The sequence below is a fragment of the Tachysurus fulvidraco genome, chromosome 17 (assembly GCF_022655615.1).
Source record: "Tachysurus fulvidraco isolate hzauxx_2018 chromosome 17, HZAU_PFXX_2.0, whole genome shotgun sequence".
Lineage (NCBI taxonomy): Eukaryota > Metazoa > Chordata > Actinopteri > Siluriformes > Bagridae > Tachysurus > Tachysurus fulvidraco.
In genome coordinates this window covers 7772157-7794317 of record NC_062534.1, presented here as the reverse complement: position 1 = coordinate 7794317, position 22161 = coordinate 7772157, and the positions used below count along the sequence as shown (strand labels likewise).

General features: G+C 39.0%; 1 protein-coding gene and 1 long non-coding RNA gene across 4 annotated transcripts; one reads left to right on the top strand and one right to left on the bottom strand.

Moving 5' to 3' along the window:
• Positions 1-1189: 1189 nt before the first annotated feature.
• Positions 1190-17467, bottom strand: LOC113647733 (UDP-N-acetylglucosamine--peptide N-acetylglucosaminyltransferase 110 kDa subunit). 3 transcript variants are annotated; one of them, XM_047802295.1, is made up of 22 exons: positions 17115-17467; positions 13312-13492; positions 12668-12911; positions 12497-12565; positions 9157-9273; positions 8978-9057; positions 8689-8884; positions 8079-8219; positions 7821-7921; positions 7579-7732; positions 7305-7406; positions 6303-6482; positions 4921-5079; positions 4746-4835; positions 4522-4647; positions 4267-4437; positions 4053-4169; positions 3808-3972; positions 3440-3592; positions 3086-3338; positions 2774-2897; positions 1190-2127 (listed from the first exon to the last, which is right to left on the bottom strand). In XM_047802295.1, the coding sequence occupies exons 1-22, from the start codon at positions 17149-17151 to the stop codon at positions 1950-1952; spliced, it is 3138 nt and encodes a 1045-aa protein (XP_047658251.1). In that variant the 5' UTR covers positions 17152-17467; the 3' UTR covers positions 1190-1949. The 3 variants fall into 3 exon arrangements, with proteins under 3 accessions (XP_047658251.1, XP_027010425.2, XP_047658252.1); XM_027154624.2 differs by having other exon boundaries at positions 13312-13462; XM_047802296.1 differs by lacking the exons at positions 12497-12565; positions 12668-12911; positions 13312-13492; positions 17115-17467 and adding an exon at positions 10332-12354.
• Positions 17468-17498: 31 nt separating this feature from the next.
• On the top strand, positions 17499-19865 carry LOC125139191. The gene is made up of 2 exons (XR_007138283.1): positions 17499-17759; positions 19192-19865. It is a non-coding gene; the product is annotated as an uncharacterized LOC125139191 (long non-coding RNA).
• Positions 19866-22161: the final 2296 nt, after the last annotated feature.

The window sequence follows — 22161 nt, the reverse complement described above, 5'->3', positions numbered from 1 at the left end:
TCAGACAAATCTGGTTTTGAATTGGGGTTTAACAGAAGCATTAAAAAACAAAAACTAATGAAACAAATGAAACATTATGATACCCTTAACTTAATAATTTGTTGCACAACCTTTTGAAGTGATCACTGCAATCCAGCAATTTCCCTAACTCCCAAAGAGAATTCTGCACCTGTTGACAGGTATTTTGGCCCACTCCTTGTGAGTAAACTGCTCCAGTTGTCTTAGGTTTGAAGGGTTCATTCTCCAGACTGCATGGTTCAACTCTTTTCACAGATGTTCACTGTGATATAGATCAGAGCTTATAAAAGGCTACTTCAGAATAGTCCAATGTTTTGTTCTTGGACATTCTTGGGTGTTTCTAGCTGTATGTTTTGGGTAATCTTGCATTTGAAGGTCCCATGACCCGTGACTGAGTGCATAGAAATGCAACTTATAAATCCCAACTCTAGATGGCTCCTGGCTCTGAAGGGGACAATGGTCAAATAGATCATGCTCAGACAAGCCAAGAAATATCATTAAAAACCAAGCCTGAGTTTTTATCTTTTCTGATCGTTGTCTTTCTTTATAGATACACTGATCCAGCTCGGCATTACTCTAACCGTTATAGGCTCTGACCTCCTTGGTCTGAGGCAAGTAACCAACTGCAAATGGTTTTAACAAGCTTGTGTTTTTAGAAAACATTCATTACACCATTTCACCACCCAGTCCATCCTCCTGAAGGTGATCAGGCCATTCCGAGATGCATTTCTGTGCACCACAACTAATTTTGCCATAGTACATCATTTATGTTAGTGTGATATTAGTGAACATGCTAAATTACTATAAACTTGACTTGTAATACAAAAAAGTTCTTAAAAAAAAGTCTGTAAATGAAACTCTTTCCCATAGGTCTTGAGTAATTACTATACATTTGTGATTCTTTGCTTAAACTTTTTTTTTTAAACAATTTAAGTTTTTCTTTTCAAACAATTTTGATGCTCCTCATTGACAAGATAATGTTGTACAGCTTTTAAATGCTAACAAGGCCAGAATCAGCTCAAGGACAATTCTTTTTTGGTTTATGTTTGCACCAAACTCAATACCATCATAGCTAGATTAAAAACAGCATGCACAAGGACTACTGAATAACATTGTCAGCACTTTATACTTTTAATAGTCCTGAATTAAAATTATTCAAAGGCAGTGTTTATAGAGTTTGCCACATTTCTTTATTATTTCAGCTTTTGTAAGAGGACTTGAAACTTCATTTACAAAGCATAAATAAATTGACTGATATGAAGACTGTACAAAATGACAAACTTACCTCAAACCTTTCTGGTAAAAATAATAAAACAAACTGGCATTTAGGATGAAGTTTATGCTCATATTATCAGATCTGCAGTGAGGAGGTCTTCATACTAGTTCTCCATAGACATTCTGGACATGTTTCATGAAAATAAAATAAAGCATAGGAGAATCATTGCAATTCACTTATATATTCCAGGTCATGATGATGAACAGACTAAAATACATAAAGAAACATTTCTGCTAACTAAAAAGGCAAATATTCATGTTAGTATGTTAAAGCTATCAGTAATTTTAACATACTAAAGTGTTCCTCTGATACTTCATCTAAAAAAAAAACAAAAACAAAAAAAACAACCTTCATCTAAACACACGAAGGTCACAATTTGAAATATGATTGCTTTGTCTTCAAAAGTTTACACCCAAGCAGAACAGAGAAGCAGCGGAAGTGAAGCAAATGCCATTGGGATTTCTGGGAGAAAGGAGTCTCAGTGAAGGAGAATCAATCATCACACAGTCCTCGCTGGCTCCAAGAAATTAAATCTGTGGCTGAAGAGTCAGATCATGTTGATGGTGCTCAACAGCAGGCTCTATGGAGTCTCTGTCACTGAGAAAAATGAAGAAGAGTGATTGTTTGGTAACTTGTGGAGGGGACAGGGGGCAGCTCAGGCACTTTCACTGTCAAGCAGTTGCATCTTCACCAGATGTTCAGGTTTGGCACCTCCTGCATGGTGCTCCCACATCTGAAGGTAGAGACGCTCCAATTCTATTGTGTACTGCTTGGTGTTGAAAAGTGGGCTGCAGATACGCTGCTTCCATACGCGGGATCGTACCTTCTTCAAGCTGCCGGAGAAAACAAAAGAGAGGACATTTGTAGCACACTTAAAACACCTGTAGGAGATACCAGAGTAAGTAGAAACTAGCTAGGAATTAAAGAATTATTATTTATATCATCAAAAACTGATTTTCTGAGATATTCTAAAGGACTGAAATGGTGAAGTGTTGAAACGTTAATCAAAAAGAGAGCATTACACACACAGCACCAGAGTGGCTCAAGCACTGAGGACTGGTGTGTGTGTGCGCTTTAAGGTTGGACTGTAAGGTCATATAGTTTTACTTTACATAGTATAGTAAAAATATAGAAATAATAACCAAGGATGCACATTTGAAGAAATGAATATAGGAAAGTAGTACATCTGTAGTTAGAGAAAAATGCCATTTTGTATAAGTTGAGAGATTGAATAATCATCATTTAGGTTTCAGCCTAACTGTGCCTTTTGAAAAATAAAAAAATCTCTAAAATCTCTCTTCCCCGGCATGACGACATTACAAGCAGCAGGAAACATTACAAGTTGAGAAATAAGAAATAAGCCCCTACATACAATAGAAAACAAAATCACTGTATTGAACAGTTTACTGTTATTAATTTCTTTGTGTCCTATTTAAAATATAACTACATAAAGTTGTTATCAATTAGTTGGTGACTTACAATTCCATGTCTGTGCCGAGCTTAACAGCCACATCTTCGTATTCCTGGCGACTCTGTGCAATGAGCTCAGGGCAGCCAAGACAAGTCAGCTGAGAGGCAGCAATGCGGGAGGCAAGTGTCTCACCTAAATGCATCAAATAGAGAAACAGGAAATGGTCAAAGTCAACAGAGTTCCTGCAGACTGGGAACAATTTAAAAAAAAAAGCCAAAACAAACAATGCATTTATTTCCAAATTATATTTGGGATTACATTTTTTAACACAGTTTTCTCTGATTTCAACCTCTTGTGTTGTAAATGTACATTACACAGACCTGGCATTGTGACCATTGGGGTGCCAGCCCAGAGCACATCCATGCCAGTAGTGTGGCCATTGCAGAGAGGAGTGTCAAGGCAGACATCAGCCAGCTGCCCACGTCTCACATGCTCCTCTTTAGGGGCAACAGGGGAGAAGATGATACGGCTGGCAGGCAGACCCATGTTCTGGGCATACTGCTGGATGTTGGGCTCACCCACAGCTGGGAAGCGCAACAACCAGAGAACGCTGTTTGGCACACGTTTCAGAATCTGAAATAACAAAGAGAAAGAAAGAGCAATTTACCTACATTTGTACTAGTGACACACAAAAGAATAAAGATTTCCCAAGAATTCTGCCTGGCTGTGCTTACATTAGCCCACATCTGCAGAGTCGGAGGGTCAATCTTGTATAGTTGATTGAAGTTACAGTAAACAATGGAGTCCTCAGGCAAACCATACTGAGAGCGTGTGGTCACCACAATTGTTCTAGGGACCTCTTCTCCTGTGGCAGCCTTGTTATTGATCTTTTGGAAGAGGGGAAATAGTGCAACACAGACTATACAGGTTATAGATGACCATGACATGCAAAGACACAAAGGCAAATGACAGTTCCATAAAACACTGGAAGCTGGTAAGAAACCCAATAGCAACATCCCAATGCCGAAAGCAGATTCCTAAGGCAGTATGTTTTCAAACATTGTATTTAGTATAGTTAGTGTAGACATTTATTAGAAAGTACCTGAGTGGTTGCTAAGCCATTGCTGACTGTGAAACTATTGATGGTGACTTGGATCTGGCCTTGGTTGATCATGTTTATAATGGCCTCAGCAGCCGTGTTCATTGGGATGACTGGCATGGAGAGGGTTCCGTTATTATCTGTGGACTCCTGGCTATCACACTCCATCTGGAAAAAATCTCATATTATCAAAGGAGTCACCTTAAAAGGCAATAAGGCACAATGTTTTCTAGATGTTCCTCACTTACTTTGATGGCCTTGACATCAGGTAGGCTGTCTAAAAAGGCTTTGAGATCAATTCCATTCAGTATGATGCGATTGTCAAAAATGTGTCCATTGGACTTGAAGTCAATCATAGCCTTTTTCTGAGAATCATAAACACAAATGCTCAGAAATGTTCCCTTTACATAAGACATTGCATATAATTAAAGCAGTTACAAAAATCCATAAACTTTCACTTGCCTTAAGGTGTGGGAACATGTTAGCATGATCCCCAATAAAGAAACTATTAGGCATGTAGGCCATCTTCTCAGAATACTGCTCAGCCAGCTCAGCTGTAGATGTCTCCTTATCGGTAACAATGTAGTCCATGAAGGGAGCTCCACTGGTGCCCGGGTAGCCAAGCCACATCACCTGATGAGAAATCCATTTATTCACCAAAACCTTTAAATACATACATGGTAAGTATATTATTACTGCCAGTTTCTTTATTTTTACCTGAATGGGAGCTGGACGCAAGGCAAACAGCTCATTGCGGGCACCCTTGGTATAGCCATTCATGTTGACTAGGATGTGAATTCCATCTTGGTGAATCCTGTCTGCAGCCTTGCCATTGCAGGGAATCTTATTCAATAACAATAACACAGGAATGTGAGCAACTTTATCCTTCATGGAAAATCAGGAACAAATTCAAATCTGATTTTATCATTGCATGTTCTGACCTGGGAGAGATCAGTGAAGTGATGAGCCTCAGCCATCACTTTCACTCGGAAGTTAGTGCCATCATCAGGACTGAGGGCATAGCAGAACACCTGAAAATTGAACCAGGTTAGCATGGTTTGACCACAAATACATTCACAACTAATAGAAACCACGCATATAAGTTAATAAACTCACCTCAAACTTCTCTGAGTTATGCATGCCAGGAATGGACTGCATGAGATGGGAGGTGGGGTGGTTGCCAAAGTCCGAGCTGATGTAGCCAACACGCAAACGCCCTCCACTTGCTTTCAGGTCCTTAGGATGCTCATAGGCAGGTTTATGAAGAGCATTGATCTAAAAGCCAGTCATAAGATGTGGTCATTTAATGGGAGTCAAATAATTAGATTAAGTACTATCTATTCATTGCTCTAGACCAGGGGTGTAATTATATTTGGGCCACGAGTTCATATCAAATGTGCATTACAGCTGGCTAGCCGCATGCTCTGCTAATACTGCAAATCCCAGAATGCCTTGCCACTGTATTGACACGTAGTCACGAACAGCAAGCGCCCCTCATTCTCTGTTAATCATGCTACAGTCACATCAGGCACGTTAATTCCACCCTCCACAAAAACGGCTAAACGAAAGATGGACAATAGGAGCTTTCAAGACAGATGGGAGGCAGACTATCTGTTCATGAATATAAAGGACAGACCTGTTGTCTTGTGTGCTAATGGAGCTAACGTGTCTGTAACGAAAGAATATTACATAAGAAGACACTATGAAACCAAACATTATGAGAAGTATAAGGAGCTGGAAGAAGCTCCAGAAGGCGGAGGAGATGAAAAAAGTCTGGTTTCCTGGCAGACTATGTTCATGAAAGCAAAATCAAAAAGTGAAGCTGCTGTAAAGGCTGTAAAGCGTTATTGTGGCAGCAGAGACGCAAAATCTGCCCGGCCCTTTAACGAGGGAGAGTTTGTCAAAAGGTGTATGGACAAAGTTTGCGACATCGTGTGCCCAGATAAAAGGCTAGAGTCAATGTGCAGATCAATGTGCGATGTAAATCAGAGTGTAGCAAACTGAATACATGTTTTCTTTATGCACTTTTTCTACTCCTAGACATGAACTGTTAATAGTCGAAAAGTTTTTCATTGAATGAAATTATTTTTTTTGGTTGTTTTGTTGTTGGTTTTGAAAAAGATCCACTTCAAAAAGGAACTGAAAATGATACAATGAGAGGCATAATTTATTTTATTTATTTAAATAAGAAATGAACACCACTGATGGGTCTTTTATTTCAAATTAAATTTCTCATGTGTTTCTAATATAAAGCTCTGGTTGTACCAAATCCTGTGTTCAAGTAAAACTAAAGTTTGTTTCCATATGAAAAAGGTTGAACATTACATAGCAGTTGCAGTTAATTTTTCAATAAATATTCAGTTTGGCCCATGACTTTATCAGTTTTATATTTTGGCCCACTGTGAATTTGAGTTTGATACACATGCTCTAGACGGTTTTAGGTTTCAGACAGAAAACACAGCAAAGCATTTAAAGACACAAAAGTGTGATATAACTACCTTATCTAGGCAGAGGTTGCCATGCCTCTCAGCAATGGCTTTGCGGAAGCCATGGGAAAGAGGATACAACATGCTGTGATGAGGATGAACTGAAGGCAGACGGTTCTTTTCCAACTGGTCAGCCACAATGCTAACCAACTTCTTCATGCGCTCATCGTAATCGGTCCAGTCACACACAATCTGGAAAGAACAACATTTAAAACCTCATGACAATAATCACCAACTGTAAGCATTAAAACTGGTACCTGAAGAGTAAATAACATCTGTTGCTTGTTTTGGATCATATTACACTCAATTATTTTCAGATAATATTCAAATTTCACAGAGAAAATAAATGAGACATTCCCTTTTGTAGGGATGGCAAGAACAGCATTTTACTGGCTTCAAGTACCTGAAATATGTTATATGTTCCCACACCATTCATTGCACAGATCTGTTTAATTCTTACTTTTTGTATTTATCCTCATTTTTTAATATTCACAGATCTATGTTCGTTGTTTATTTTTTCTTTCCTTATTTATCTTTTAATTGCACCTTCTCTTTCCACAACACGGAACATTCGTCATTGAACAGTCGTTAAACACATTTCACTACATATCATACCATGTATGTTTATGTATGTGACAAATAAAATTAGCCGTAATTTTAAATATTTTGTTTCTGTAGTTGAATTTATCCTGCAGATGGGACCAATTTAGAAATATTGTCTGCTGAAATCATCTGTGTATGAAATAGCACAAGCAGTCATTTTTGTGACTATTTACTATTTAAATAAACCATTTAAAGCAACAGAAATGCAATAATATAAGTTTAACCAAGTGATAAACAAAGGTACTGCAATGCTGCAAAATATATGCTACGGCTAACAATAAAATGTGCATCAACAAAAATGTAAAGAATTGTACTCATAAAAACTACCCTCTTAAAAACAATAAAATATCAGTGTGCATACAAACAAAAAAAAGAAATTTAATTAACGGGGTTGATATTTAACAAGCCTACCTGCAGGCAGTGAGCAAGATTGCAGTAAGCATCTGGGAAGTCAGGTTTGAGTTTCAATGCTGTGCGGTAAGATGCAATTGCTTCCGGAATATTCCCAGAGTCCTGTGGGCCAAAATGCACATTGCATGACACAGTGCTTATTACCCAGCAGCAAAAGTTCATATATACTTCAATACTTTTATTTGTAAACTACTACACTGGTGGTTTTTAGAGATTCACTCTTGAATAGGAAAAAACAAAGAAATTAGTTTTTCAGTCAGTATTAAGAAATTACCTTGTGTATTGAGGCCAAGTTACTATGAGCATCTGCAAATGCAGGGTTGATCTGAATAGCACGTGTATAACATTGCAGCGCCCCCTGCACATCCTGCATCTCCTTTAGTGTGTTCCCCATGTTGGAGTAAGCATCAGCAAAGGTGGGGCTGATCCTGTAGATGTACATGGCAAAATAAAATGCTTAAAAAACTATAAATCCAACATAAGCTTCTCAATTATTGAGCAAAGATAACAGCTTGCCTGATGGCTTCTTTGTAATGCATGAGGGCTTCTTGCAGCTTGCCCTGTTGTTGAAGGACACTGGCAAGGTTGGAGTGGGCTGCAGCAAACTCGGGGAACACCTATTCACACACACACACACACACACACACACACACACACACACACACACACACACACACACACACACACACACACACACACACACACACTTTAGAAATCTGCTTCAGAAAAGGGTCATGAGTAAATAGCTACAAAGAGGATGTTAAGAGCCCCAACCTCAAGAGCTTTCCTGTACAGCTGGACAGCCTCTTCAATGTTGCCTTGCTCCCGTTTGATGTTGGCCAGGTTATTGAGCGAGTCAGCATGTGTGGGGCAAAGACGCAGTGCTGTGTTGTAACATTCCTCAGCCTCTGACACCTATGACAGACAGTTTAGTCTTAAACATTACATAGAAACTTTGAATTATTCACTGTGATGAATTTTCTAATATTCCAAGATATTCCCATTTCTGAAAGAAAACTCATACGACATCATGCTGAAATGACTTCATTTACTATGCTGACATACTAACGGTACTGGTGTTTTTAAGGGAAACAGTAATATTAAGCGTGTCCAGTCTGGTTCTGAATATAAGCCACAGTCATAAGTACATCTCCACACTCTGAGTCACAGAAACTGTCTGTTAGAGACTGCTCTAACTTTCTAAATTCTTACTGAACTCTAATCTGAAGTTTCAATTTGTGTAATTACAAAAAAGTAAAGGGGTGGATGTTAACGTTATAGAAAAATTTAGCTGCTTCTCTACCTCTGCAAAAATAATACCTTGTGAAGACAGCATATAAATCAGAAAAACATAATGTGGCACTGTACAAAGACATTTTCTTACATTGCCCTTTTCCTTAAGAGCATTGGCAAGATTGCAATAAGCATCAGGGAAGTGAGGCTGGAGCTCAATAGCACGTCTATAGGTGTCAATGGCCAAGTCTATCAGACCCTGCTCGTAGTACACGCAGGCCAAGTTCCCATGGACTACAGCATGGTTGGGGCTCAGACTGAGGGCTCGCAGATAACCAGCAACAGCTCTGTAAGAAACACAATTGCTGTAAATTTAAACTCAACCAAATGGTGTACTGAAGCATGATGTTACAACAGGGTGAATAAAAATGAACCTTTACCTGTCAAAGATGCGGGCTTCTTTAAGCACGTTGCCTAAGTTTATGTAGGCATCCAAAAAATTTGGATCCAAGGTTACTGCCTACAAAAGCAAACAAACAAACAAAAAAAAAAAAAACTAAATTACAGTTGCTTTAATTGAACCAAGGTGCAATTACTTCTGAATTGGAAGCATACTAACCTTCTCAAAATGATGAATGGCTAGCCAGATCTCTCCCTGAGCATTGAACACGCAGCCCAGGTTGCTCCATGCCACGGCAAAGTTTGGCTGAGTCTCAATTGCCTTCAGGTAGCAGGCCTTTGATTAGGTTAACCATGAAAACAACAGAAAAAGAGGGATGGAAAGGAGTAATAGAGCAGACAGAGGAGATGTGGGGTTGAAAAAAGAGATTGAATAAAAAGGAGGAAAAAAAGGGAAGAGAAAAAACAGAGTTAGTGTCCGTACTCCATAAAGCAAAAAGTGAGTCTACAGCGTGGGCTCGCATGCGCGTCATACTGCTGCGCTAAGCTGCATGCTTTTTCCTGCGCTGCGCAAAATGACCAGCACCTTCACTCTGACTGACATTTTTCAGTTATGGTCTCATTATTGGAAGATACAGGATGAGACACTATAATACATAGAAACTGAGCCTCGATATAAAGTGAATAAAGCAAAGGATACCAATGAAAAACAAATTGATACAAAAACCCTGACAGATTTAGCCTGACTGTGGTCACAACCTTAAATGCCTGTGCAGAGTGTAGGTGAAGGTCCCTGTAATGCAGGCGCAAAAATAGCCACACGGGCAGCCATTGTGTTGTGCCACGCCGTGGTCGCACTGTATTTGCTCGCCACTTTTCGCTGCGCTAATGCCAGCTCAGAGCACAAACCACATCTAATGCCTCAGGTACACCTGAGATCACCAGACAGATCCAACCGAAAAGGGGAGAGGGGAGCATTTGTTGTTTGCAGGCGCGTTTGAATCGCAATAGATGGCGTTTTCTCGCTGCGCAACCCATGCGTCGCTGCAGACTCACAGCGCATCATCGGCTCAGCAGAACACTGCAACTCCAAATCAAGAGGAAAAAAAAATTATAAACCAAAGCAGTAGGAAGAAAATAATTAACAAGTAAGAGTTACAGGATTCTTACTGTGTTTTTGTTTGCTTACTGCATCCAATCCATATTTCTTTTAATTACTGTGTTGGGCGATGTTAAGGTGTACAGAGAAGTTTTATTTCAACTTAAAAAAATTTCAAAAATTTTTAGTTCTCTGTTGTTTTCATTTCCTCAAAGGTAGCCACAATACAGAAGAACTCAGGCATGTAGGCTTTTTGCTGTTATTTTTTTTTTTGCTGGCAGTTACAAACCCGTTACCATATTTTGGGACTTTGTCTGGGGGTAGCGGCCGCAGCTGGAAGAAGAGGAGAGGACTGATGCTGCCCTAGTGTTCCTTTCCGCCGGACCGCACCTACGCAGGAAAAGTGTCACCCACCTGAAACCTTCTAAATAACAATATCAGTGGTGGAAGAAACCAAAAGAGACAAAATAAGAAAACAAGAGCATTAGTAAAAGTTGACAATCAATACTTTCTTTTTATCTGGATATAAAAAAATCCAGAAACAAAAGAATAAAAAAGTAAGATATTCTACTCAAATTTCAATCGTGCTATTTAAAGCAATTTAAATTTTAAAGTGATAAGAAAATGCTTATGACAGGATGGGAGAGAAGAAAGGCTTTGTGTTACATTTCATTCAAAATGTTTATTCATACTGTTTAAAGGAAGTAAAAGGAGGGAGGCTAACTGGCTTGATCTTCCCCAAATGAACTGAAAACATGTCCTTAGTAATAAATATTAATCATAGCATTAATGGCAACACAAAAGTGAAAAATTATTCCTGACATCATTTTCTTTATTTTCTTTAATTTTTTTTTTGTTGTTTTTTAACATGGCTTGCTTTATCCTGTCCTGCCTTCTTGAATCCTGCCCAATAGGTAAAGAAAAAAAGTCTGTGGTTTAATGATTTGTATCTAGATGAATCCTCAGCTCTGAAATAAAAGAGGTCAATGCTTGTGCTGCGCGTGTAATTCTTTCTCTCTATCATCGCATATGATGCTTGCAGTGGAGTGCAGATAGGGAGCTGCCTGCCTGGCTCAGGCCAGGGCTACCATCACAGTGTATAATCACTGCATTATACCCCCTAAACCTCCCAGATGCTTTTGAGCCAATCTATGTGAAAAAAGAGCGCTAAAATACGGAGTAGCCTGGTTATTGACAAACACTGTGGAGCCCATAAAGGGCATCAGTAAGCTTGGCTGGAAGGTCAGGCAAGCAGCTCTGTGCGCGCACACACCACGGGCCCTGGGCTAGCGCGCGGGGGGTCGGAGCGACAGAGCTGACATGGAGGGGTGCTGAAACCCTGGTGCTCCTCCCCACTCCTCCCCCCTGAGGCAACAAATAAGAGGGCTTCTAACTGACATGCAGAGAAATTTCTCTGTAGCTTTAATATCCCACAAATCTACAATTAATCCAAAACACAGTGGTCTAGTTAAGGGCAAGTAAGGCCTTTTCCTTTGTTGGTAGAATACCAGGAATGATATCCAAAATGAGATGTGAATATTTTTTGAATAAAAAAAAATTCACTTTTGACAAAATTAATGAAAAATATCATTGGGTTGGAAGCCATCTTATTTTCAGCATAGCAAATATCACTAACTTCATATCAAATCCATTGTGTTTTGTTCAAGACCGAGCCAGCATAATCCCTCCATAACTCTAATGAAAAAAGCATAGCATAACAATGTCTGTTTAAAAATTCCCCTTTGGTAAGAGACAAAAGGACCCAGCCTTTCTTCCTGTTTGAAGGGGTACTGACTGAGAAAGCAGCTCAGAAGGCAGCACAGAGTTTAAAGACAGCAAAGCAGAAAGAGTGAGAGAGGGCAACAGGACAGCAATGGAGAAAATGTGGGTACTCTAAGCTTATCATCATGTAATATAAAATAAATAAATAAATAAATAAATAAATAAATAAATAAATAAATAAATAAAAATAAACAAACAAACTTGGGGGAAAGATAATAGTAATAATAATAATGAAAATGTACTATAAAGAGTTCCCTCTAACAGTAGATATAGTGGCTGGTCTTTCAGGTCTTACATAAGAGCAGCGTGATGGTACGGTACTGGAAGGTGCATCGATAGCATTGTTGCCCTTCTACACTAGCTGTACTGCCAGGTCTGCTGAACAGTAAATTAAGTGGTGGCATGGGGCAGATATGAAGAACATGTGTAAAGGTATGGAGAAGAAAAGAGTAGAAAGCACCACTTGTCTAGAAAGAAGAAGGTCTTAGTGCTTGTTTGGGGTCAGGGAAGCACTCACTTCCAAAGAACAGCATTTAAAAAAACAAAAAAAATCTACGAAGGAACTCCAAATTAACTAATATCTAAAGAAAAAACAAAACTGAAAAAACAAAACAAAAAAACAAACAAACAAACAAAAAAAAACTGGACACCATGCACACGTTGAAATGTCAAAACAGACCTTTGCCTCTTCCAAACGCCCAAGAGCTTTAAGTAGGTTGCCCAAATCACTGCGTACACAATACAGATCCTGCAACAATTAAAAAAAATATATATTTATTAGAATTTTATTTTAATTCTATAGCTGCTAACCATAATTAATTTGGATTAAATATGCATTACTATTCCTTACCGGGTTGTACTGGAGAGCAGATACATAAGCCTGAACAGCACCCTCCATGTCTCCTGCTGCAACCAAAGCTGCTGCCAGGTTGATGTAGCCATCGATGAAGTCCGGCTTGAGGCGCAACGCATGACGATAATGTTCAATCGCCTCCTGCAACTGACCACGCTCCTTAAATACATTGCCCAGGTTGGAATAGGCCTCAGCAAGCATGGGATTCTGCTTGATGGCCAGAGTGCTGAAGTGAGCAGACCTGTGTTCCAGGAAAAAGTCCAAAAAAATAAACCGAAAGCCAAACATTGGTGCAACAATAAACAACAAGAATCACGTTTAAAAGATGTAACAGGCTTCAACATAAAAGATCCAACAGACCAAACTGAAAGCACCACTAAAATATCCCCAGCAAGACCAACATTCAGTCTATTCAAAAGTTATGCTGCCCTGCAGTGTTGGTATGGCAACGCATGTAACTTGAATTCAATGGAAAATGTAAGGTCCCTTTTAATGTAAAGAACAGTTGGAAATCACTGCAGCAAGTAAAGATAGATGCTTATAAAAGAGCAGAAGGCTGCCTTGTCTCTCAGCCCAAACAGGGAAAAAACAGTTCAGCTGTGCCTCATGGAGAGGAAACCAGTACACCAAGAATGTCTTACCTGTCAAGCCTGCGACACTGGAAGTGGATAGAAGAAAGCAGCAGCAGAACCCCAGTATTGTCCGGCTCTTGCCGCCACAGCTGCATGCAGTGGCGCTCTGCCGCCTCAAAATCGCCCGACTGATACTCGCGGTGTGCCAGTTCAGCCAACCCTTGGAAGGAAAGAATATGTTTTGTTGGTTCTGTTGCACCAACACAACCCGAAAGGAGGGGGAAAACAAGATGTTAGCAATAATGGAAATGAGGCAAAAATAAAATGATAAGAACAGAGATGACATAACTATCATGCTCATGAAATATAGGAGTCAAAAACATGCTAATAATGACTGAGTCTCTCAAGGTAGTAAAGTTTTATTAACTTTAGAGAAATTATGTTTGTATTAAAAAGTATCATTCAGAGAAACTCATTCACAGAAGTGAAAAATAAGATTTGAAAAAATATCTTAATTGGAAAAGAATTTAATGGATGAATTCAGACAGATCTTCTTGTTTTATAGCTTGCTCATATGTTACAGTTTGCACATTGTGTTCTTCTTCCAAAAATCTTCGATCTCCACGTCAGGACGACTTCAAATACTAAACTCATCCTTCAAATAAACAAGATGCAGTTATGGAGGGAGGTGATATGAGAATGAACTTGACAAGAAAAGGAAACATTAGTGATACCAAAGAAAGTTTAAAGTCAATAATCAACTCCACTATACCCATCTGAAGAAAAACAAAGAAAAACAAATATTTAAGAAGTTTGTATTTGCATACGTCTCATCCAAACACCCATGTTAAAGTTTTCTGCAGTAGGGTATAAGACGTGTTTTAGTGGTTTATACTTTCATTTTGATTAAATACCAGCGGGTATAGAAATGTGACAAATAATAATAATATAACCAACATCGACCACCAGAAGGGAAAAACAAAACCGTGGTCTGTGGAGTAGGCAGGTCAATAAGCTGAGTTATTTACATTTACATTTCTGTCATTTAGCAGACAAATTTCTCCAGAGTGACGTACAATTTTTACAACCGAACGCTTGCAAGTTTAAGGGCCTTGCTCAGGGGCCTAGCAGTGACAGCTTGGTGGTCCTGGGATTTGAACCCATGACCTTCTGATCAGTAATCCAGCAGCTATTTACTGATGACTTACCTTTTAATACCCTTCCCCTTTGTATATTCATACAGTATCATCAGCACAATCTTTATTTTATTTATACATACTGTACACTGTATCTTTTCACTTAGATCTTCTTCTTCTTTCGGCTTTTCCCTTCAGGGGTCGCCACAGCGAATCATCTCTCTCCACCTATCCCTATCTTCTGCATCCTCAACACTTGCACCCACTAGCTTCATATCCTCATTAATTACATCCATATACATCCTCTTTGGCCTTCCTCTTTGCCTCCTGCCTGGCAGCTCCATGTCCAACATTCTCCTACCAATATACTCACTCTCCCTCCTCTGAACATGTCCAAACCATCTTAATCTGGCCTCCCCAACTCGTCCAACATGAGCTGTCCCTCTGAAGTACTCGTTCCTAATCCTGTCACTCCCAAAGAGAACCTCAACATCTTCAGCTCAACTACCTCTAGCTTTGAATCCTGTCTCTTCTTCAATGAGACTGTCTCTAAACCATACAGCATGGCCGGTCTCACCACTGTCCTGTACACCTTCCCCTTGATTCTCGCTGATATTTTCCTATCACACAGAACTCCTGACACCTTTCTCCACCCATTCCAACCTGCCTGCACTCGCTTCTTTACCTCTTTCCCACTCTCTCCATTACTCTGGACTGTTGACCCCAAGTACTTACTTAAACTCCTGTACCTTCTTCACCTCTTCACCCTGTAACTTTACTGTTCCACTTCCCTCCCTTTCATTCACACACATGTACTCAGTCTTACTACGATTGACTTTCATTCCTCTTCTCTCCAGCGCAAACCTCCACCAGGTTTTCCTCCACCTGCTCTCACTACATATCACAATGTCATCTGCAAATATCATCGTCCAAGGAGACTCCTGTCAACTGGTCCATCACTATAGCAAACAGGAAGGGGCTCAGAGCCAATCCCTGATGCAGTCCCACCTCCACATTGAACTCCTCTGACCTACAGCACACCTCACCACTGTTCCACTCTGACATACTTCTCTGCTACTCCTAACTTCCTCATACAGTACCACAGCTCTTCTCTTGGCACACTGTCACACTCTTTCTCAAAGTCTACAAACACACAGTGCAACTCCCTCTGACCATCCCTATACTACATCAAAATTCTCAGAGCAAAAATTGCAGCTGTTGTGCTCTTTCTGGGCATGAAGCCATACTACTGCTCACAAATTTCCACTACCTTCCTTAACCTAGCTTCCACTACTCTTTCCCACAGCTTCATTGTATGGCTCATCACCTTTATCCCCCTATAGTTACTGCAACTCTGCACGTCACCCTTATTCTTAAAGATCGGCACTAATTTCAAGGTACCTGTGACCAGTGACAATAAAGGCTACTACTACTACTGCTACTACTACTACAAACACACTTCTCCCTTCCTCAGGCATCCTCTCACTCTCTAAAACCCTGTTGAACAAACTAGTTAAAAATTCCACTGATGCCTCTCCTAGACACTTCCAGACCTCTAACGGGATGTCATCAGGACCAACTGCCTTTCCACTTTTCATCCTCTTCAAAGCCTTCCTGACTTCATCCTTTTTAATCTTATCTACTTTCTGTTCCACAGAGTTCACCCCTTCTACAGTACTCTTTTTTCCCCCCTCTCATTTTCCTCATTCATCAGCTCCTCAAAGTATTCCTTCCATCTCCTCTGTACAAAATCAAAATCAAATTTTTTACTTGTCACATACACATACATACAGGGTACGATATGCAGTGAAATGCTTTATGCAACTGTCCAGTATAAGAATAAAGAATAAACACTCTCCTCACTTGTGAACACCCTTCCATCTATATCCTTTATAAATCTAACTTGCTGCACATCCTTCCCATCTCGATCCCTCTGCCTAGCTAACCTGTACAAGTCCTTCTCTCCTTCTCTAGTGTCTAACCTAGTGTACAACTCGTCATATGCCTTCTGCTTGGCCTTAGACACCTCCCTCTTCAAGCTGCGCTGTAACTCCTTGTATTCCAGATGACACACACAGATGTCATCTGGCAGCACTACCTGACCACCCAGAGCCTGCCTCAACTTCTGTCTAAATTCCTCACAACGTTCCTCCTTTTTCAGCTACCACCACTTGGTTTTCTTCTCCATCTTTGACCTCTTCGTCTTACAAACCATCAGTCATCCTACACACCACCATCCTATGCTGTCTTGCTACACTCTCTCCCACTACCACTTTACAGTCACTAATATCTTTCAGCTTTATCTATTCACTTAGATAAGCCTAGAAAATATCGCTTTGCAGCTAAAAGTATTGCACATAAGACAAAACGTGCATATACGTTAAAGAAAAGCATGTTTTCCTAATTAACATCACAGAATAGAACTTCATTATCACTGTAACCACGAATACAATATAAACATCGACGTTCACTAATGAACTATACTTCTGCACAAGAAAATACATTTCAAACCTGTTTATACAGAGCATCCAACGTGTAAATCCATGTGGCCAATCAGAACGAACAATCTGCGTCACGTGACGTCAACACAAACCGGAATTAACAGCGTTTACAATAAATACATACCATTTCTGAAAATAAATGTCTGTATCTTCTGCTGGATTCCAATAAAATCAGTCAGTAGAGGTGAAATGTATTTACTAGGTCGTTAGACATACATGATGATGTCCAGTTTACCTGTGCTGTCGGCCACGTTTCCCACAGAGCTCGCCATCTGTCCTCTGGTCGTCAGGGTGACAATAAACAAGCTACTAGCTCAAATAAATATTCAATATCTGTTTAAATATTTAATCCAGCAGCATCGAAAGCCTATTTACAGCATTAAATACAACACTTTCAATGTGCTGTAACGTTAAACCAAATACAGCCGAGCAGCTTCTTCTTTCTCCTTTTTCTAGCCAGTTACCAATGTTAGTCTGCTAACCCGTGTTCATCCAGGTTCAAATATAACTGCAGGATTTGTGAAAATCGACTATTCTAGGGCTTATTTTTTGTTTACCATCACGATGCTATAACAATGGTCTATAACAAAATGGCGGAAGAGGGCGGGACTACTTTTTACTTTTTTTTTTAAACAAAATCTAGGTCCATATTTGTCCAATTAAAAGGAGATGCAGGAGAAAAACTAAGAAATTTCCTTAGTTATAAAATAGCATGTCCATGTTTATGGTGAATTGTGTAAGGCTGCAAGAACAAATCGAGTTTTAATTTACAAAAGAAAATATATTGGGTTTAGGGCGGCGGAGGAACTCGATAAAAGTTGTGCTTAGAGAACCGCTGTATCAATGCGCTCAACACTGCGGCAAATCAAGAACATTCTGTGTGAGATTCAATGACCATTTTATTTATTTATTTATTTATTTATTTAGAGAAAGCGGGAGAGAGAAAAGGAGGAAGAGAGTGGTAGAGAGGGAGAGGGAGAGAGAGAAAGAGGGAGAGGGAGGGAGTGGGTGTGGGGGAGGGGGAGGGAAAGAGGGAGAGAGTGGAAGGGAGAGAGGGAGAGAGTGGGTTGGAGGGGGAGAGAGGGAGGGAGGAAGTGGGAGAGAAAGAGAAACAGGGAGAGAGGGAGAGGCGCGTAATGGCTCGTGAGTTGCTGAGATATTAACACGTGAACTGTACGAGACAGCGAATAAGAACAGAACATTCCCCTATACATATATGCATGTATCACGTTGTACCACTTAAGAGTCATCTTCAAGATAAGGTTAGGTTTCAGTCAAATCAGTGATTTAAATAAGCCATTCATTTACATTAATGTCATTTTCTAACATAGTGACAGACCACATATAGAAAGTACAGTGAGTTTTATTCTACCAAACAGGCCAAGGCCAACTATTTTATGTAGTATTATGATAACAGACGTGTTATTGCCATTTACTTTAAATACGTGTGACAGCCAGCAGAGGGCAAAAGAGGACAAAGAGCCACACCAAGCACAGCACTTGCCTCTTATGCTATATGCTTCCAAGTACAGTTCTATGATATACTGTATATATGTGCGGATTGTGTGTACACTCTTGAAAACAGATATGAATGAACTTTAAGTGAATGTAAATATCAGAAGTGAATGTAATTCTCTACATTTCATCAGTGCATTGTAGTTTGTCAACTCAAAAGCAATGGAACGGTAAACTACATTCACTACTGATGTAAAGTATTTAGTATCCTGAAATTATTTCATTTTTACAGTAAACAATTTTTATTTGGGAATCCCCATTTAGTAAACATGAAAGGATATTGACAAAATACTATAAATCTATTTCTATTACAAGCTTTGTTGCATATAGTCATACTTAGTTTCACCATTACACTCTTCTTTTTCTTATTTCTCTCTCAATAAAAATCTATTCAAGATCAGTCACAATAGGAAGATGAGATCCCACCATGAACTGTAGACTTAACACGATACATTTCTTCTTAAATAATAGTTATGCTTTATGTTGCATGTACTGTAGTACCTCCTAATATTTAGTTATGAATTTCAATTATTATATCCTCAATGTACTGCTTTACATTTTTTTATATATAAATTTTGTCAGTAATGTTGTCTACCTCTCTCCCTCAAAATTCTATTGCTATCCAAAATGCTATGTTTCTATGGTTTACAAAAAAAAAAAAAAAACCCTCAACCAATTCACCATGGCTTCTTGCCCCAACCTCTTGGCCTGACTGACATGTTTAAAGAGCCCCTAAAAGCTTAGACCTGTGATGTGAGAGTCTCATTAACTTCCCATGTTTTTCTCTTCTCTCCCAGGGTCCAAGTGCAACTTTGTTTGCCTCTCGGCGGCTCTCTATGAGAAGAGGTTGACATCATCGGCCCTGATGAGCCGGCAGTGTGTGCTCAGTGCACCCCAGTTCAGTGTGGGAGTTTACCATCATTCCCTATTTGCCTACTGCACTGCTTGGCTGTTGCCTTGGGAAAAAAAACTCTGTGTGGAGTGATGTCATGGCTATGTCTTCAGCAATTGCATCTGACATGCTTTATCTTTGTGCATGCCTGCTCCTGACCAGGCTAGGATAGTCATCTTTCTTTCGGTGTGCCAGCGTCACTTTCCAACACGTCAGTCTTTTCACACTGAGTTATTTTAGGCAATAAAACAAGCCCGCTGTACCTTATTTCTGTTTGTTTATTTTTTTTGGACAATACTTGAAAAAAATAATGGAGCAGAATAATGTGGGTTATATAATAGTCTGTAATATTTGATGTTTATATGTAATGTATTTTAATTCCTAGGAAATTTATGTTGCATCTAATAATTTAGATGTATTTTTTTTATTGTAAAAAAAAAAAAAAGATCCAGGGGTGTAAATTTCTGAACAGGATAATCAATGTAAATAGCTTTTTTGTCTTCTGGAAAGTATGTAAATATTTTATGTAGTTTCTGAAGGGCAGTACTAAATAAAAAAAAATCCTTTCAAAAGTTTACACATCCTGTCTCTTAATGTGTCATATTGACTTCTTGAGAATCAGGTAATGTTTAGTTGTTGATCATTCAGGTAACAACAACAGTATTAAAAGTCAAACATGTAAACTTGAAAACTGGTTAATTTGTTTACATTTTCTTTCAAAGTTTTTATTGTGCCTTGTGGACTATATGTAAATATCTAATATGTGAAATAGCTTATTAAGGGCTGTACTAAATTATTTTTGAATTATGTTTTTAAATTATTAACATTATGCAGATTTTGAAAGGTGTATGTCAGCTTATAACCTTAATCTGCACATTTGAGGGGAAAACTGTTTGAACACTACTCTTTCTTTTTACTTTCTGGCCTTGGCAACACCGGTATAATACATTTTGTGTAATAGCAATGATACCTTCATGGTGAAATATACATTATGTAAACAAATGTAATCTTTGATTTATAGCATGTATAAATAATTAAAATATATTGCATGGTTCTTTAGTTCATGAGTATTCATTATCATGAGATGAAGAATCATGGCAGAGCACAAAAGACGTATCTAAACTCTTAAAGTGTGCTATTGAGATTTGTCTTCTATCACATGCTACTCTAAAGTAACTGAAGAATGATTGAATGACTAAACAATAAATAAACAAGTGATGGTGATAAATGGCTTTTCCACAAATTAATGGTGTGTGGTTGCATTCTTTCTTTCATGCCAAACAGAAGTCTCACCTACCAGCTCACTTAAGACCAAGATCATCTGATCAAACAAATGGAATCAGGTGTGGCTTCTGCTTCGGTGGAAGGAAAATCTACAGCCACAGCAGTCCTTTGTGGATAAACGTTTAGACCACAGGCATACCGTAATGGCCATGTGATACTCCTGATGTAGGTATAATGACGAATGTTGTTTTAATGCATCCTTATACATTTACAAAGCTGTCAAACCTGACACTGCTTTCTCCACCTTGTGCCAGAGGGATGAACATATTTAAGTAAGATGGGTATAACAATAGTCTACTACTGTATATTTGTATTGTTTATGAATGAATCTGCCTTTAGAGGGTCAACATGACATTACATTTCTACATTTCAAGGCCCAGCTAATATTCCACAGACACATACACACCTAGAAAGTCACAACTAGAAAGAATAGACAGTAAAATAATGTTATTACTTGCATCAATAAAAATCTGGCATAGTTATTCTAGCCTCTCAATGTAAAGGTTTTGTATTACCGATACAATACAGTCAGCATTTGTCAGACACTCTTATCCTGAGTGACTTACTTTATCTCATTTTTATACAACTGAGGGTTAAGGGCCTTGCTCAGGGGCCCAACAGTGGCAGTTGGTGGACATGGGATCCAACTCACAACCTTATTATTTTATTGGCAATCCAACACTACTTGATTTCTCATAGGCAAGTCACCAGTTCAATCCATTCTCAGGACACCCAACCTCCTTTCTGATAATTCACATACGGCAGGAGAAGGCTGAAATCAAGTTAATCCAAATTCAACTAAAGCTTGTTCTGGGCAGCAGCAATGATTCAGCTTCATGTCAAGTCCAATCCTATATCCTAATCTGACCCATCCTTAAATGTTTGTGTTCCTACTGATGGGTGGCAGAAAATACTCAGTGACAAAGCACAGTGAGTGCTAGCTCTTAAGTATCAGGTGTTGGCTGTTTGATTCACACCTGTAGCCTCTAGTTAATGCAATTGGGGGAAGTGATGCCCATGTTTTATAACCTTATATTTTGTGGTTAATTTTTTTTTTTTAAAGTTTTGCCCAGACAACACAAGTATGTGGGAAAATGCCCCCTTTTGAGACCTGAAGAGTTTTGTTTGAAGTCTAAAGCTGTTTTATTGCTTTGGAATGGGAAATTGTTGCATGTTTCCTGTAGATCCATGGCTCATGACTTTAATGAAGTCTTGCCTCAAGCTATTGTTCAGGTCTGGAACTGGAAGGCCTCCAAATTCCCATGTGGCCATATTTAACTCACAAATGTGTTTCTTAAGTAACTGCATATGTTTCTTTTCATACTGACGTAAAGTAAAATAAAAACATTTTAAGTATTATTACACTTTTTTTTCAAGACCAGTCAGCTCCATTTACTCTCTTAAATCAAATTATTCATAAACAGTGAGGCCCCTACATAGCCTGAACCCTCCACCTCAAAAAAACAACAACAGACAAAACTCACTCCTCCATCCCAACATGGTCAGATGCATTAATCATTGTCACCATTGATTACATTGTACTAGAGTTCTACTACATTTTTCATCTACTACCACAGAGAATATAACACCT

Bases quoted from the DNA above. Each gene is read 5' to 3' on its own strand.
- LOC113647733 (XM_047802295.1), bottom strand. From the start codon at position 17,151: ATGGCGAGCTCTGTGGGAAACGTGGCCGACAGCACAG. The intron at 13,493-17,114 runs GTAAACTGGACA...TTGGTGCAACAG, and splicing joins AAACGTGGCCGACAGCACAG to AACCAACAAAACATATTCTT. The intron at 12,912-13,311 runs GTAAGACATTCT...CCTGGAACACAG, and splicing joins CAGTGTCGCAGGCTTGACAG to GTCTGCTCACTTCAGCACTC.